The sequence below is a fragment of the Crocodylus siamensis genome, chromosome 7 (genome assembly GCF_052110815.1).
Source record: "Crocodylus siamensis isolate JL-2025a chromosome 7, ASM5211081v1, whole genome shotgun sequence".
In the NCBI taxonomy this organism is placed as follows: Eukaryota; Metazoa; Chordata; order Crocodylia; family Crocodylidae; genus Crocodylus; species Crocodylus siamensis.
Window position 1 is genome coordinate 17,798,769 of NC_143401.1, and position 14,602 is coordinate 17,813,370.

At 50.4% G+C, this 14,602-nt stretch overlaps 2 protein-coding genes across 12 annotated transcripts in view; one reads left to right on the top strand and one right to left on the bottom strand.

Moving 5' to 3' along the window:
* Window positions 1-1,318, bottom strand: part of PITX3 (paired like homeodomain 3) — a 33,466-nt gene extending 32,148 nt beyond the window's left edge. The window contains exon 1 of the mRNA XM_090058260.1: window positions 1,032-1,318. The gene's annotated coding sequence lies outside the window, so the exon portion shown is untranslated. The remainder of the gene's footprint in view (window positions 1-1,031) is intronic.
* A 10,238-nt stretch (window positions 1,319-11,556) lies between these two features.
* Window positions 11,557-14,602, top strand: part of GBF1 (golgi brefeldin A resistant guanine nucleotide exchange factor 1) — a 154,950-nt gene continuing 151,904 nt past the window's right edge. For 9 of the 11 annotated variants that reach the window (XM_090056752.1, XM_090056754.1, XM_090056753.1 and 6 more), the window contains exon 1: window positions 11,558-11,807. In XM_090056752.1, the coding sequence (XP_089912878.1) occupies window positions 11,800-11,807 (8 nt within the window). In that variant the 5' untranslated portion in view covers window positions 11,558-11,799. Of the gene's footprint in view, window positions 11,808-14,602 lie in introns of all 11 variants that reach the window. The other 2 variants (XM_090056760.1, XM_090056761.1) reach the window with 1 other exon arrangement.

A 14,602-nucleotide genomic window follows, 5' to 3' on the forward strand; every position in this document is an offset into this window, starting at 1 on the left:
GAGTCCTGCCCGTTCCTAACGTGCTTAGGTGCAGGGGGCGGCCGCGGCGGGAAGACCCGGCGAGCCGCGACTCGCCCTTCAGCGCAGCCCGCAGCTGCTCCCGGCTCCGCGCTCCTCGGGGCAGCCGGGCGCAGCGCGGAGGGCGCGGGCCGCGCGGCTCCGGGGCAGGTCAGCGAGGCTGCCTGGCGGCCGCGCCGAGCCGAGCCGAGCCGGCGGCGAAGCGGCAGCCCCGGCCGTGCCCCGCGATCCGCCGTCCAGGGCTCGGGGCAGGGCCGGGTCGGCTGGCGGCGGCCGGCGCGCGGCGGGGCCGATTTCGTTTCCGACCCGCGCCCCCTCGCCTTTCCCGCGCCGCCGGCTCGGAGCGCGGATCGGGCCCGTCCGCCTGGCGCGGCGCGGGGCGGGAGCCGCAGCCGCGGCCCGAAGCCGAGCCGGGACGCGGGCGGGCGGGAGGGGAGCTCTGCCCGGAGCGGTCGGAGCTGCCGGGGAGCCCGAGACCCCGGGGACAGGATCCGGCCCGGCACCGCCCGCAGCTCTCAGCGCCGCTGTGCCGGTGCCCCGGCCGGGGGGGAGCGGAGGGGCAGCCCGCGGGCTCGGCGCAGGGCTGACGCCCGGGGGCCGCGGAGCGCGGTCCGGCCCGGCTGCTCTTCCAGCGGCACGGCCGCCCCGTTCCGGCTCCGGGACCGGGCGGGCGGCTCCCTGCCGTCGGCGGGGGCTAGCCCGGCAGCCGGAGCCGCACCCAGCTCCCCTTGATCGCGGGGCGGCTCCACGCGCCCGCCGGACCGCGCCGGACGGCAGCTCCCCCCGGGCGGGCCGCCGCCGGAGCCGCCGCTCGGCCGGCCCGGGCCGAAGAGGCGCTCGGGCCCCCGGGAAGGCCTCCCCGCGGCCCCGATCCCGCCCGGGGCCCCGGAGGGAGCGGCCGAGCTCCGCCCCGCGGCGGCGGCCCGCTTGCCCGGCCCGGCAGCCTCTGGCCCCTTGTGGACGTGCTGGAGGGCGCGAGGGGAAGGAGCCGGCGGCGCGGGGCGAGCACTTACAGCGGGTCCTGACGCCGGCTCTGCCGGGCGGCCTTAATCCTGGGCGCGGGAGAGACGTCTGCCCCCACCCCTGCGCCCGGGCTTCTGGGCTCCCGTCACAAAGTAAGTCCCCCCGGCTCCCCGGCCGCTCTGCGCCTCTCTGCTCGCCTGCGCCACATGGAGAGGGAGCAGGAGGCCGATCCCCGCCGACTGACTCCCATTCACTGCGGCCATTCACTTTATGGAAGGCAGCCGGCGCCCCCAGCCAGCTGCTCCCCGGCTCCGCACGCTCAGCCCGCCCTCTGCCCAGCTGCGCGTCCCGGGGCTGGCCCCACCCCGCTCCAGCTGTGAGCCCCTCGGCGCCGCCCCGCCGGCGCAGGGCCCGGCCGATTTGCATCCCGAGGCCCTCCCCATGCACTTGCCTGGTAGGGTGGCGAAACCCCTGCCCCTCTCCTTTTCTCTCCGCCTATTACAGCTGCTCGAGCTTCAGCGCTCCGAGGGTGTTAGGCCGCCCAGAGCAGGGCTCGTGCCCGCCTCCAGCCAGGCAGCCCAGCACATGGGAAGCCGCACCTCTCCCCCCTCTGCTCCCTCCTGCTAGCCGGTGCCCCAGTGCAGATGGGGCCTCTCCATTCCACCCCCAGGGCCTTAGCAGTGGGAAGCCCCTGCTGGTCAGCTGGCGGACTCTGCTAAACAAGCCATTCTTCTTCTTGGGCCTTTGGGGTACTCTGATGATTCAGCAGGTGAGATACTGCAATGTGTGCAGCTTTATAAATACCTTGGGAAGCCAGGACGGATTCCATGTTGTACAACCAAACACAAATCTCACTTCAGTTGACAAGTGGCCTCATCATAGTGAGAGCCCACTAGCATGGTGCCCTACCACCTAGTTTCTAGATTATCATTTACACTTTGATCTTTGCCTCTGCCTTTGTCTCTCTCCTTTCCCCCTTAGGCATTCACTTCAATGATAGTTTATAAAGAGCTTTGAGATCTAGTGACAGAGAGCTCATCTACCCTAGCACCTGTGTTGAGCATTTTTATTTCCGTCTTTCAGCCAGGGACACAAGGCATATCTGCTGGGGAAAGCAAGTGACACAGTGAGCAATTTGTTGGTTGTATAGGTGGAATGTTTTTGATTGCCAAGCTGGAGGTTAATAGTACAATAATACTGTACTTCTGTTGTTAATACATGTCACTTTTCCAAGGCTAGAGCCAGTTATTCAAGTATACAGGATATAGACTAGTTTAGTCATGCACATCCTGCCAACCTAATACCCTCTGTAGCTTTAGGAACAAATTCTTCTCCCACTAAACTCTGTGATCAAGCTTTCATTCACTTTAGTGTTGCACAGTCAGACCCTTACTCGAGTGTGGTACTGTATTGCTCTCCATTTCCTGTCCAGAAGTGCACTGTTAGGCCCCAGTCCTGTAAATGTTTGCACATCAGTGTAACTTTTGTCATAGCAGTAGTCCCACTAACTCAAATGCATAGAATCAAGCATGTGGGGAAGTGGTATAGAGTGGTGTTTTTGTTGTTATGTTCCAGTTTGGAGTGTATTGCATGGTAGGTTTTATCACTGGAAGGTGTCTGTGGGCCTAGATGGGTCAAATACTTATTTTTCCATTCAGATTTCCTTGAGGTCATTTCTATGTCAACCTTTCCGGAGATTTATGATGGCAAAGGTCACCCTCAAGCTCTCTCACTGATATGTTTTAGAGATTAGGAAGTAGTATTGTGAGAATAGGAATGAATTTAATATTGTGTAATTTATGAGTTGTATTTAGAGAGTCTGTTAAATGCATAACATGACATATGGATATGTACTGGAATATGAATATGCCAAGAGCAGGTATGCTACAAGGACTTAGATTTTATGGGTTAAGTTCAATACCATGCACAAACAGATGTATCCCACACATAATAGTGGGTAACCCAGGAAATTATCATCAAATTGACTTTATCATTGGAAGCATGTGTTGTTAACATAAACCTGAGCCCTCGGTTCAATTGTTTGCCCTTTGCAGAATTCAAAACAAGAACCAATAGAGGCGGCAATACACTGAATCACTCTTTTTCTTCTCAAATACCAACATATCTTTACATATACCAGCCCCAATTTTGAGAAGAACAGTAGCATTACCACTGTATCTGTGATACTTTGTTACCACATCTCATGGGCAAACTCAATTTCATAGGTAAGGTTTGAGGTAACAGAGGGAATTTCATATGTAAGAGACACCCTTGGCGTGCCCACCTTTGGGATAATTAATGAACTATACATCTTCTCCCTTGGGGGAGGTATTCTGCTTGGTGCATGGAGATGAGCTAGATTGGGGACTCATACATAGACATAGATTTCATAGACATTAGGGCCGGAAGGGACCTTGCGAGATCATCAGGGACAGGAAGTTAGCTGGGGTCAAATCACTCCAGGAAGAAATGCCAATAAGTATTTCTTAAAGGTATGCAGACTAGGTGCTTGCACCACTTTGCACTTTTTAAAATGTGTGGACCACATTGGCACTGGAGATAGTAAAAAAGAGGAATTGTCCACAGGACAACCAGTCACTTCCTTTTTTGTAATGGCATTGTGCCCCTGCAGAAAACACAGTAACAAATGGAAAAAAAAATAACTAAAGGAATCTGGGCGCCGCACTTCGGGAGGGATGTGGACAGCATGGAGAGGGTCCAGACGAGGGCCACTCGCATGATCAGGGGACAGCAGGGCAGGCCCTATGAGGAGAGGCTACGGGACCTGAACCTGTTCAGCCTCTGAAAGAGAAGGCTGAGGGGGGATCTAGTGGCTTGTTATAAACTAGTCAGAGGGGATCAGCAGGCATTGGGGGAGTCCCTGTTCCCCCAAGCACTGCCAGGAGTGACCAGGAATAATGGTCACAAGCTGGCGGAGGGTAGATTTAGGCTGGATACCAGGAGGTGCTACTTCACGGTCAGGGCGGCTAGGATCTGGAACCAACTTCCAAGAGAAGTGGTGCTGCCTCCTACCCTAGGGGTCTTTAAGAGGAGTCTAGATGAACACCTTGCTGGGGTCGTCTGATCCCAGTACTCTTTCCTGCCATGGCAGGGGGTCTGACTAGATGATCTACTCAGGTCTCTTCTGACCCTAGAAACTATGAAACTATGAATAAAGGTATTTTGGCTATTTAAATTTACCAGCTAGAACTGGGAACCAGCATCACAGCTTGATAGACCACTGGCAGGTGCTTTGTAGACCATCATTTTTGAGAACTGTTGGATGAGACGATCCTCAGACCTGAACTGGTCCAAACTCTAAGTTCCTGCAGGACTGGGTCTCGTAGGAGTTTCTCTGGAATGTTTCATGGTGTGTCCTTTGCCACTGATTTGAAAATACCTTGTAGCAGTTTCAGACTGGCTCCAAACAAGCCACTTCAACAGAAGAGCTTTCCCTCTTGGTGAAGAATTCCATTGTACCAGAGACCATCGTCTTCATCCCACAGTTGTAGTTCATTTTTTAGATATCCTGGGCCCAAGACCCAGAGCGCCTGCAACCTTGCATGTGATTCAGTATTGTATGGAAACCCAGAGCAAGGAATGGAGAACAAGTGTGAGGCACCTGCAGTAGGCTGTGTCGCTGAGAAGGCCTGCTGCAGCATTTTGAAGTGGTTACTTATGTCCTATGGGCTTTATGCCCATGTATGTCACACTGCCATATTCCAGTCAAGAGATGATAGAAGCATAAATAACTGAGGCAGCTCATCATCTACCAGGTTTGGATGGTGTCTTCTAGTCATCCAAAGGTGATAGCAAGCATAATCTGTAGGTGTTGCTTTGTGAGACTTTATTCACATCAAGGAATCCCAGAGCCCTCCTAATATATGGACTGAAGTAACCATTTGTAGATGTGCAACTTCAAACAAAGGTGACAGTGAGATGTTTGCCAATCTGACAGACTACTTTATTTTGCTTACCAGCATCACCTACGACTGGCTGAGGTTCAGGTTCAACTAGTTGAACAGCACTGGAGAGCTGATTTCATCTAAGCACTGAGCCAACTTGGTGGCAATCATATACAGGGAAGGAAGGGCAGGTAGAGCTGATGTTGTCTGCATCAGCTGGCACTTGAATCCACATTATTTGGTCAGTTCACCTAGAGCAGGGATCAACAACATTTTTGGGCAGTGCCGAAAACACCCACAACTTCAACTTGTAAGATGTTGGTGTGCCGGGGTGGATGATGGGGGAGCCACAAGGGGCCCAATCCTTGCTGTTGGTGTGTAGCCCTGGCCCCTTCCCTGCTACCCACGCAGAGGCATGTGTGCCAAGCAAAATGCATTTGAGTGCCACACTATGGCATCCGTGCCGAGGGGTTGTCTATCCTGACCTAGAGGCTGCATGTGGATGTTAGAAAGGACAAAAGACAATCCTCATGTGACTGTGAGGTGTCTAGTATTTGAACGTGGAGTTTCCTATCTGGTACATCCTTCTACAAAGAATTCAAACCATTTTTGTACATTCTTTGTGATTTTTTATCTCTCTTTCAGGTGAGAAAACACCATCTCCTAGATTACGGTATCACATGCTGAAGGGAAGTCCAGGAAAGTGATAATGGATGATTGCTTTTTTTTCTATTGACAGGTGATCATTCATCAAAAAAGCAATTGCCATTTCATATCCTGGCCTTCATGTAGATTGTACCAGGTGTACAGTATCAGATTTCCTTAAACTAGCTTGTAGCTGCCATTTGTTCTCTGTGAAAAAATTAGGCGACTGTGGTGTCAATGCCTACACAGTCAGATGGGTCACAAATTGGCTGGAGGGCCGCACCCAGAGAGTGGTGGTGGATGGGTTGTTTTGGACCTGGAGGGATGTGGGCAGTGGGGTTCCCCAGGGCTCGGTCCTTGGGCCCGCACTGCTCAACATCTTCATCAGCAACTTGGACAAGGGGGTGAAAAGCACCTTGTTTAAGTTCGCGGATGACACTAAGATGTGGAGAAGTGGGCACGTTAGAAGGGAGGGACAGGCTGCAACTAGACCTGGACAGGTTACAAGGGTGGGTGGATGAGACTAGGATGGGTTTTAATACAGACAAATGCAAGGTACTGCACTTGGGAAGAAGGAACCAGCACCATACCTACAGGCTGGGGAACTCCCTTCTCATCAGCACAGTGGCAGAAAAGGATCTTGGAGTCCTGATTCCAAGATGAACATGAGCTGCCAATGTGAGGACATGGTCAGTAAGGCCGCACGCTGTCATGCATCCATAGATGCACCACGAGCAGGTCCAAGATCCTCCCCTTGTATGTGACATTGGTTAGGTTGCAGTTGGAGTACTGTGTCCAATTCTGGGCACCGCACTTCAGGAGGGGTGTGGACAGCATCAAGTGGGTCCAAAGGAGGGCCACTCACATGGTCAGGGGGCAGCAGGGCAGACCCTACAAGGAGAGGCTACGGGACTTGAACCTGTTCAGACTCCACAAGAGAAGGCTGAGAGGGGATCTGGTGGCCATCTAAAAACTTACCAAGGGGGACCAGTGGGGAATGGGAGAGACCCTGTTTCCCTGAGCACTACCAGGAGTAACTAGGAAAAACGGCCATAAGCTGACTGAGAGTATGTTCAGGCTGGACATTAGGAAGCACTACTTCACAGTCAGGGTGACTAGGATCTGGAACCAACTTTCAAGGGAAGTGGTGTTTGCTCCTATCCTGGGGGTCTTCAAAAAGAGGGTAGATAATCACCTAGCTGGAGTTGTTTGACCCCAGTACTCTTTCGTGCCATGGCAGGGGCTTGGACTTGATGATCTGCTCAGGTCTCTTCTGACCCTACCAATTATGAAACTATGAAACTTGCTCAGAAAGGGAATAGTTGGATGAAACCAGTGTTTCCAGGATGGGTTTCTTCAGATACTTGGGTAAATGGCATGTATGAATACAATTAGTTCCTAGGCACTACAAGAATTGGTGACCTGTGACAGAGATTCCCTGAATGCTGCCCTTTTCCAGGGTACCTGTTGACTCCTAGGCAAAGTGTCTGACCTTTTCCCCTGAGGATTATTATCAAAAACTTTCAAATGAAGGTTATGACTCAAAGTTCCAAGGCATCTCAGACTTTTTAACTGTCTGTGGGATTTCTATGTCACACATGACCACGGGCCCAAGACTGTCCTTTTCAGAAGACTGTACTATTCATGAAGTCTGCTTAGTCACTGTTTACTGAAGAACAATTTTTTCAGTCCATAGTGTTCCTTCTGGTGTTAGCATGGCAGAGATTGTGCTTGTGTCACTGCATAATGGCAGAGAGCATGTCATAAGAGACAACAATCATGCATGTAGCTTGAGGAGACGCACATGCTTCTTGTGTCCTAGACATACTGTAGGGTTTCTTTGTGACTTTGTCAACTGCTGAAGGTTGTCCCCTAAGCTAGTTTTCCTTAGGGAGCAGTTCTTCCTTGTCAGTTCAGTTTAGAATTGCTAGAAAGTGACATCTGGCTAAGTGACAGCAGTGTCCATACTACAGACTATTCACACTCTCCATCTGATTAGTCATCATAGTCCTCTTCATTGCCCATGCTGACAAAGATATGTTGAAGGCTTTTCCTGAATGGCAAAATAAACCGGTCACTAAATAGTGTCAGTGTGGTGAGTCATGACTTACCCATGTGTAATTATCCATCAGCAGGATTGGCTGTAGGACAGAGCAGCGGTTGACTAAGGCAGCAAAATATTCAATGCCTCTTTGTAGGGTGTCCATGGGCTGGCAGGCGGTGGACATTTTCTTATTTGCCAAGGATAACAGAACTTGCAAAGTTGGTTCTGTCTGTCATTGCAGGCTACAGGCGCAGAGATGGCTGGCTGTAGATTTGAGGTATAACAAACATTACTAGCAAAGACTTTGAGGGGGGCAGGTCTTATGCTGGTTGGGGGTAAGGTGGAGCCAAGTGGTGGAGTAGGGAGAAATGGGACATTTTGGCCTAAATGATGACCACTATGGCAAATAACAACTTGCAGTCATCTATTGTAGAGGTGTGATCTGTGGAGACAGCAGTGATCTAACTCAGTTACTATCAACATTTTTAGACCCAAGGCATTCCTTGATAGATTCTAGGCATCCCTCAATAGACTTGAGACACCCCTCAAAGATGCCAATTCTTAGTTTTCACTTTTTTATGGACCACAGTAAAAGACAGGAGCACCTCTTCTGTTACAAAAAACTTGGACAGGCTACAACAGGTTAGAATATTTTTAACACTACAGATTCCTTTTGAAAATTTTGTGTTTATCTTGTGAATCGTGTTTGCAATAATTGTGTGGCATCCCAGAACACCCTAAAAGGATCTTAAGGCACCCTAAAAGGATCTCTTCAAGTAGCTGGTCTAACTTGAAGAGACTGTGTCTTGAATTTGGGAAACAGCATCCAAAGACTACAGTGCAGAATGTCATGCTCTAGCCTTCCATAAAGCTTGAGATCAGTGTGATAAAATAACTGTCAAATATCAAGGTTGAGATGAGGTTCAGAGGCATTTGAGATGAGGTTCAAAGGGTGGTGCAGGCCTGAATCTTTTCAGATGCTGCACAATTGTATCAGCCCAATTTTCTGTCAGGACAGCACAGTGATGGGTCACGCCTGAAGACTCTTCAGTCTGGATAACACCATACAATATTGTGAGAACTTTCTACTATCTAGACAGCACGGTGCTGTATTATATTGTTTTTCTCTCCAGACAATGCAGTGCTGGATTGTTAAGTAGAAATGCAAAGCACATTGCAATGTTTGTTCTTTATTAATGCCTTGAGATATATTTGGGCGTATGCTGCAGGCTCCTGGCTGGCTCAGGCTCCGTGACAGGCTTCTATAAACAACAATTCAGCACTTCACAGGACATCCTCATTTACATCTGAGCTGTGCTGCTTACCTCTGAAGGGCTGAGGGGCATGAATATTTTTTTAGTCCCTGCTCAATGATCCTGGGTGCTTGAGTCACCTCCTGTTAACTTGTGCTTCCTGGAAGAGACTAGCCACAACTGGAGAGTGCTGCATCCCTCCCATGTCCTCCTTACAGGGCATGGGTCAGGGCATGGGTGAAAGTAGGAGCAGAGGGCAAAAAAGTGGCCATGCTAGCCTTGTCATCTGGAATTCCCATGGGGCTAGCGAGACTCCAAGCTGGCTTCTTAAAGAATGTTCCTGGGTATCTTTTTGTGTTGCTTGAGCAGTGCAAAAGGAAAGGAGCAAAACCCAGGATTTGTCCCTATGCCCTTGCAAGCTTAATTTATTACCGTATTAACTTGTGAATCCCTTTGAGGTAGGTCTGTGTTCTAATGTCTGTTTCATGGACTAGGAACCGCAATACAAATAACTATATGACTTGCCAAAGCCAAGGAAGGAATTGATATAGGCAGCAGGAGTAAGAGCTCCTGGCTCCCTGGCCTATGCATAAGAAGATGCTAGAAAATGCAGCCTCTACAACCTTCTTAAAACAAATTATCTTCTTGCTTGTTGCAGTAATAGTTGGGAGTCTCGTACTTGTAGCCCTGCAGGCTTTTACACACAGGGTGCCTCTCAACATATGTACATACTTTAGCTATCAGGAATAGAGTGTTATACTGATAGTCAGAGCTGACTCTTGTTTCCTTAGAAAGCAAGAAACAGAACTTTCAGTGGACACCAGTGAAAGGTCAGAATTCCTACCACTGACATCCAGAGACCCATCACAGAGGTGAACAATAGGGCAATACACATTACACATTTTTGAGATGCTCTGTATTAGCAGAGGAGTCCAAGCTGAGACTGGTTCTCTGGCCCTGAGTTTCCAGAACCTGAATATTTTCAAAAGTTTAGGTTCCAGGTGTATGTTCAACAGCTCTTAAGTTCTCTCTTTGATTCCTTAGCAGGTGATATCCAAAGTGTTTTAGGAAAAGTGGCATTTGGGCTCAGAAGGAAATGGTAACAGCTTCATGGGTAAAGTGCCCCTTAAAGCAAAGTGCACATGCACTCAAGAGGAACTAAATATGTATAAGGCCCAATTTGCCCTGTAAGCATGACAGCTGGATGTTACAAGGTGGTGAGATTTGGTACTGTTCCCCGTCCCACTCATGCCACTTCCATGAGGCAGGTTGCCAGTACTAAGGCACATTTTTAAAACATTAATTTTCCATCTTATCTTTGCAGCCAGCAGCAAACTCCGCTCTTTCTGCATACCTGCTTCTTGCCCTCTTTTGGCCATCTCTGAAGAATAAGATGAGAGAGAAAGGAGGTACATATATAAATCAGGAAGTACGGGCATGTGGGAATGGGGACTGGCACTGTCAGGATTCTGGGAGCTGGAATGTATGGAGCCAAGAGCAGAAGGTTCCTGCAAGAGGTTCAAAAGGTACTGGTTTGTCAGGGAAAGGCAGCCTGGAGAGGAGATCTTAAATAGAATAAAAGCTCATTGGGAAGACCTAAAAAAAACATTGTGGTCCTGGGTTGGGAGGGAGGAAGAGATGAGAGCTCACAGAATGAGGCAGGGAAAGAGTGGGACAACAGGAAAAATAAGACATACAAGCAATAGAGATAGCTGGAAGGTAGAGGGAAAAGTAATGAAAAAAGGAAAACATAGGTTTTTTAAAAAAAAATAATTACAAAAGGTATCAACATTTGTATGTACAAGCACAAGTTTGTACCTTGTGCCTTTAAATCACCATAATTAAAGACCCATGCGGGTGGAGTGTAGGGAATGGAGGGGAGAGCTGGCAGGACTGTTGGTGAACAGGGACAGAAACAGGGCAAAGCCACCAGGGTTTTACTTCCATTTACCACATTGTAGGAGCACACACGGTGCAGTGACCAAGGAGCAGCTGCTGCTTATCAAATCCTTCCCCATCCTTTCAAGTCAGGAGCATTTTTCCATCTGTTCATGTCCAAAGGGTAACCTTCGCTGCGGAGGGGATGGGGCCTTCTTGAAGTCTTGGGTGATGCTCTGGCATGGATTTTCCCAGGAATTAAAAACCTATACAAACCTCTCCACCTTCTGCCTCAGATGCGAGGCACAAGCAAGCTAAGCCTGCTTCAAGCCTCCTCGAGAAGCAACGGGGATTCTTCTGAAACAAGACGTTCCACCACACACACTTCTCCCCGGGGAAGAGACGCGCGAACAAACACATCACAGCCGTTACGTACAACACTGCTGCTGCGCTACACCGAGCTGCCCCGCCTCCCACAGCCACGAGGGCAGGCTGGACTAGGGGTTTTGCTGGGTCGCCCCGCCCACACCCCGGGTAGGCCCCTCCCCTTCTTGCGCTGCCGCCCCCGCCCAACCGCCCCTAGGCTACCGTCTGGACCCACAGTGCATTGCAACTCCCCCTGCAGTTCTACCATACTTGATTGGCCCTTATTGGTTAGCGCGTCCCCTCCTCCAAACTTTCCTTTTTCTATTGGTTAACAGTCCTGCTAATCCTACTTTCTTTCATGTAATTGGTTTTTTATCTGTCACTGGGGGCCCACCTGCTGCACCGCCTCTCTGCCCAGCTCCGAGTTCTCATTGGGTAGCTCTTCCTACGTCACTTCAGGCTGTGTTTTGGTTGGCTCTCGAGCATGCTCGTCAGCACAGTAACCAGGCAGCGGGTTCGAGTGAGGTTGTCTCCACGTCAGTGAGAGTGGAGTGGAGCCGGTTTCTGTCGCCCGCTCCCGGCCGGACGCGGCTCTCCCGGCCTCGCACCCGCACCACTCCCGCCGCCGCCCGGGGCGCTTCCTCCGCGGGCGCCCAGCTCGCAGCGCCGCCCCCTGCCCGCTATGTGAAGCGGTGGCCGCCCCTCCGAGCAGGAGCCGCCATTTTGGATGCGGCGGTCAGTGACGGGCGGCGCGACCCTATCGTGATACGGCCGCGGGGCCCGGGCGGGGGCTGAGGCGGGCTCGGGCCCAAGCACCGCCCGCTGCCGCCGGGGTTCGGGCCTCCCCGCGGCTCCCCCGCATCTGCAGGCGGAAGAAGCAGTGGGGACCGGGGCAGAGCGGGGCTCGGCGCGCGGGGCGGGAGCCGCTCAGGGGAGGGAGGACGCAGGACGGACCGTGGGCCGGTTCCTGTCCCGTTCCGGTGCCCCTTCGCCCACGCGATTGCAGAGGTTGGCTGTAGGAAAGCCCGTGCGAGCCACGTGGCTGGCCAAGTCAGGTGGGACCGGGCTCCCAGGGGCCCGCAGCTTCTGGCATTTCCTTGGTAACACGGAGGGAAAACGGGAGTGAAGAGCATTGCTCGCATCCATAGCCAGTGCTGGAGGCGTAGGCATCCAAGGCTGCGGCCTTATTTGGAGTAGCATAGCAACACATCTGATGTTTCAGTTTGAATAGAAGTGGGGGAAAAGCCCCTCCTCCATATTCTGGCTGTGTTCCGAGTTGTCCATTTTGTTCAGAGTAGACAGTTGAATCTGGTGGGAGTTGGTTTAAATTCCTGCTTCTGAGACGCTGCCCATCCCTGTGGAGGCGTCTTCCCTCATTGACGTCTGGCCTGCACCATAGTGTGCGACTGCTGCTTGCATCTGAGAGAGCCCCCCTAAGCTGCCTCGGGAATGTAACTGCCCCAGCTGGTAGTGCCAAGCTGGGTTAATAATAACCAGTGCTTCTTTGGATTCATAATAATGAATTATTTTTCTGGTTTATTTTGTCTATCTTTAGGGAACTCGCCTTTAGAGGGGTTCTTTCAGCTTCCTGTTTCATGTGCTTGCAACAGTTCAGTTGCATTTATGTAACATGTCCAAGCAGGTCACACCTCAGAATCAAGGTTCATGTGCTTCCTGTGTGGTGACTGAAAGGCAAACAGGAGTTATCACTAGTAACTGAGTCTTTTGGTAGCTTGACTGATTATGAAGAAGGCAGTTCTTGTTGAGGTCTGTGGACTGAGAGGCCCCACATGCTGATGTCAGTGTAGCTGCAGTAGGACTTGTATGATACTATCTAGTTTAGAAACTTTTCACATTGCTTCTTTCTTGTGAATGCTGCAGATCTGTCTGAGAAGCGGAGACAGTGCCAGCAGGGTGTGGGGCCCCCCTCCCCATCCCACAGCACACTTAACCAGGGAGTGAAAGCTCTGGCACACTAGATGCAGCGAGATGGGTGGCGGCTGGAACTTCCGGCCGGAACAGGTAGAGCTGTCCACCCCACCAGGTGGGTGGCTGGGCTAAACTGCAGCTGCATTGCCTCTCCACCCAGCTCTGCAGGGCCTCCCACAGTGTGGGGCCCGGAGCAGTTGCCCTGATTCGCTTCCCCACTAGGGACGGCCTTGCTCAGCAGCATTCTGTCTTTCAAACTAGATCACCTTTATTGGGTGCAGCTTGAATAGTGAATATGTCCCGTTTCATGATTTCTCTTGGGTCTGACAGGTTAATTTGGGCTTGGGTCTGTGGTGGTCATTGGTATTTGCTGAAGGCCAAAAGTGATGCTGAAAAAAAGCAGCTCATTTGGAGTCTGTCTGAAAGCTTAGAAGAGGTTGGTATTAACTCTTTACATTTCCAAAGCTAGTTAGTTTCCCAAAATGATTCACAGCCATTTCTCGTAATAGTACCTATGACTCTTGATGCCTGTTCACAGGGAATAGGTAGTTGTGTGTGCACTTGCATATCCTGTTGGGCAGTTCTTCTTCTCTGCTGAGCAGCATAGGGTTTTGTCCAGGTGTGAGATGATGGCATGTATGTTTGATTTCATGTTGTTGAAGTGTTTTCAATGTGTCGGGGCTTGTGATTGCTGGCAGCTACAGAATGTTGCTGAAGGTTCAGGATTTGGCAGACAAGAACATGTAACATTAAACCTGTGAAAATTTCAGATCTATTCAAACCATGGCACTTAAATATAGTAGCCAGAAGTTGATACAAAAAGAAAGTAAAGAGCATGATTAAAACATAGGGTGGCTTCCTAGGAAGGAAAGCAAATTACTTGTTGTGGAGTATGGGGGGAGACTTTTGCTAGGTTGTTCTTGTACTTTACACAAAGGCTTTCTCTTAAATGTTTAATTGGCATCTAGTTTGATACTCAGGTACTACTACAGTGATACAGATAGTGTACGAACAGTTGGATGGATTTTTCCATCTCTTCCTCCCTGCCCACTTCCTAGCTTACTGACTTAGGCTGTCTTATGCTTCTTGCTGTTTTCTCGTCGATACTGGGTTCTTCTATACTGTCTTAACAGTTTTGCTGTTGTCTATAGGGTTCTGAAAAGCTTTAAAGTTCTACTTGTGGAAGGAGCGGGAACAGGAGTGGGCTGCAGATTCAAGCAGGCAGCTAAACCCTTCATCAGAAAGAAATACATGTATTTGTGCAGGATTAACTTTGTGTACAAGGAACTTGTACTGCTTAAACATAACTGAAAATAAACAGATGAAATGTTTGTGGCTTCCTAGACTTGTAAGTACAGGAGGAACCATTAGATTATCTAGTCTGACATTCTGTATAGCACAGAACATTGCATTTCACTCGGTCATTCCTGTAGTAAACTCTAAAACACATGTTAGTTTAAAGCATATTTTTCAGAAAGGCATCAGTCTTGATTCAAAACCTTTAAGAAACCGTGGCTTCACTATAATAGCTTGTTCCACTGTCCACTGTTAAAAGTTCTGCAAACTTTTCCTACAGTTACTGAGTCTTGGAGGTGTCTCCA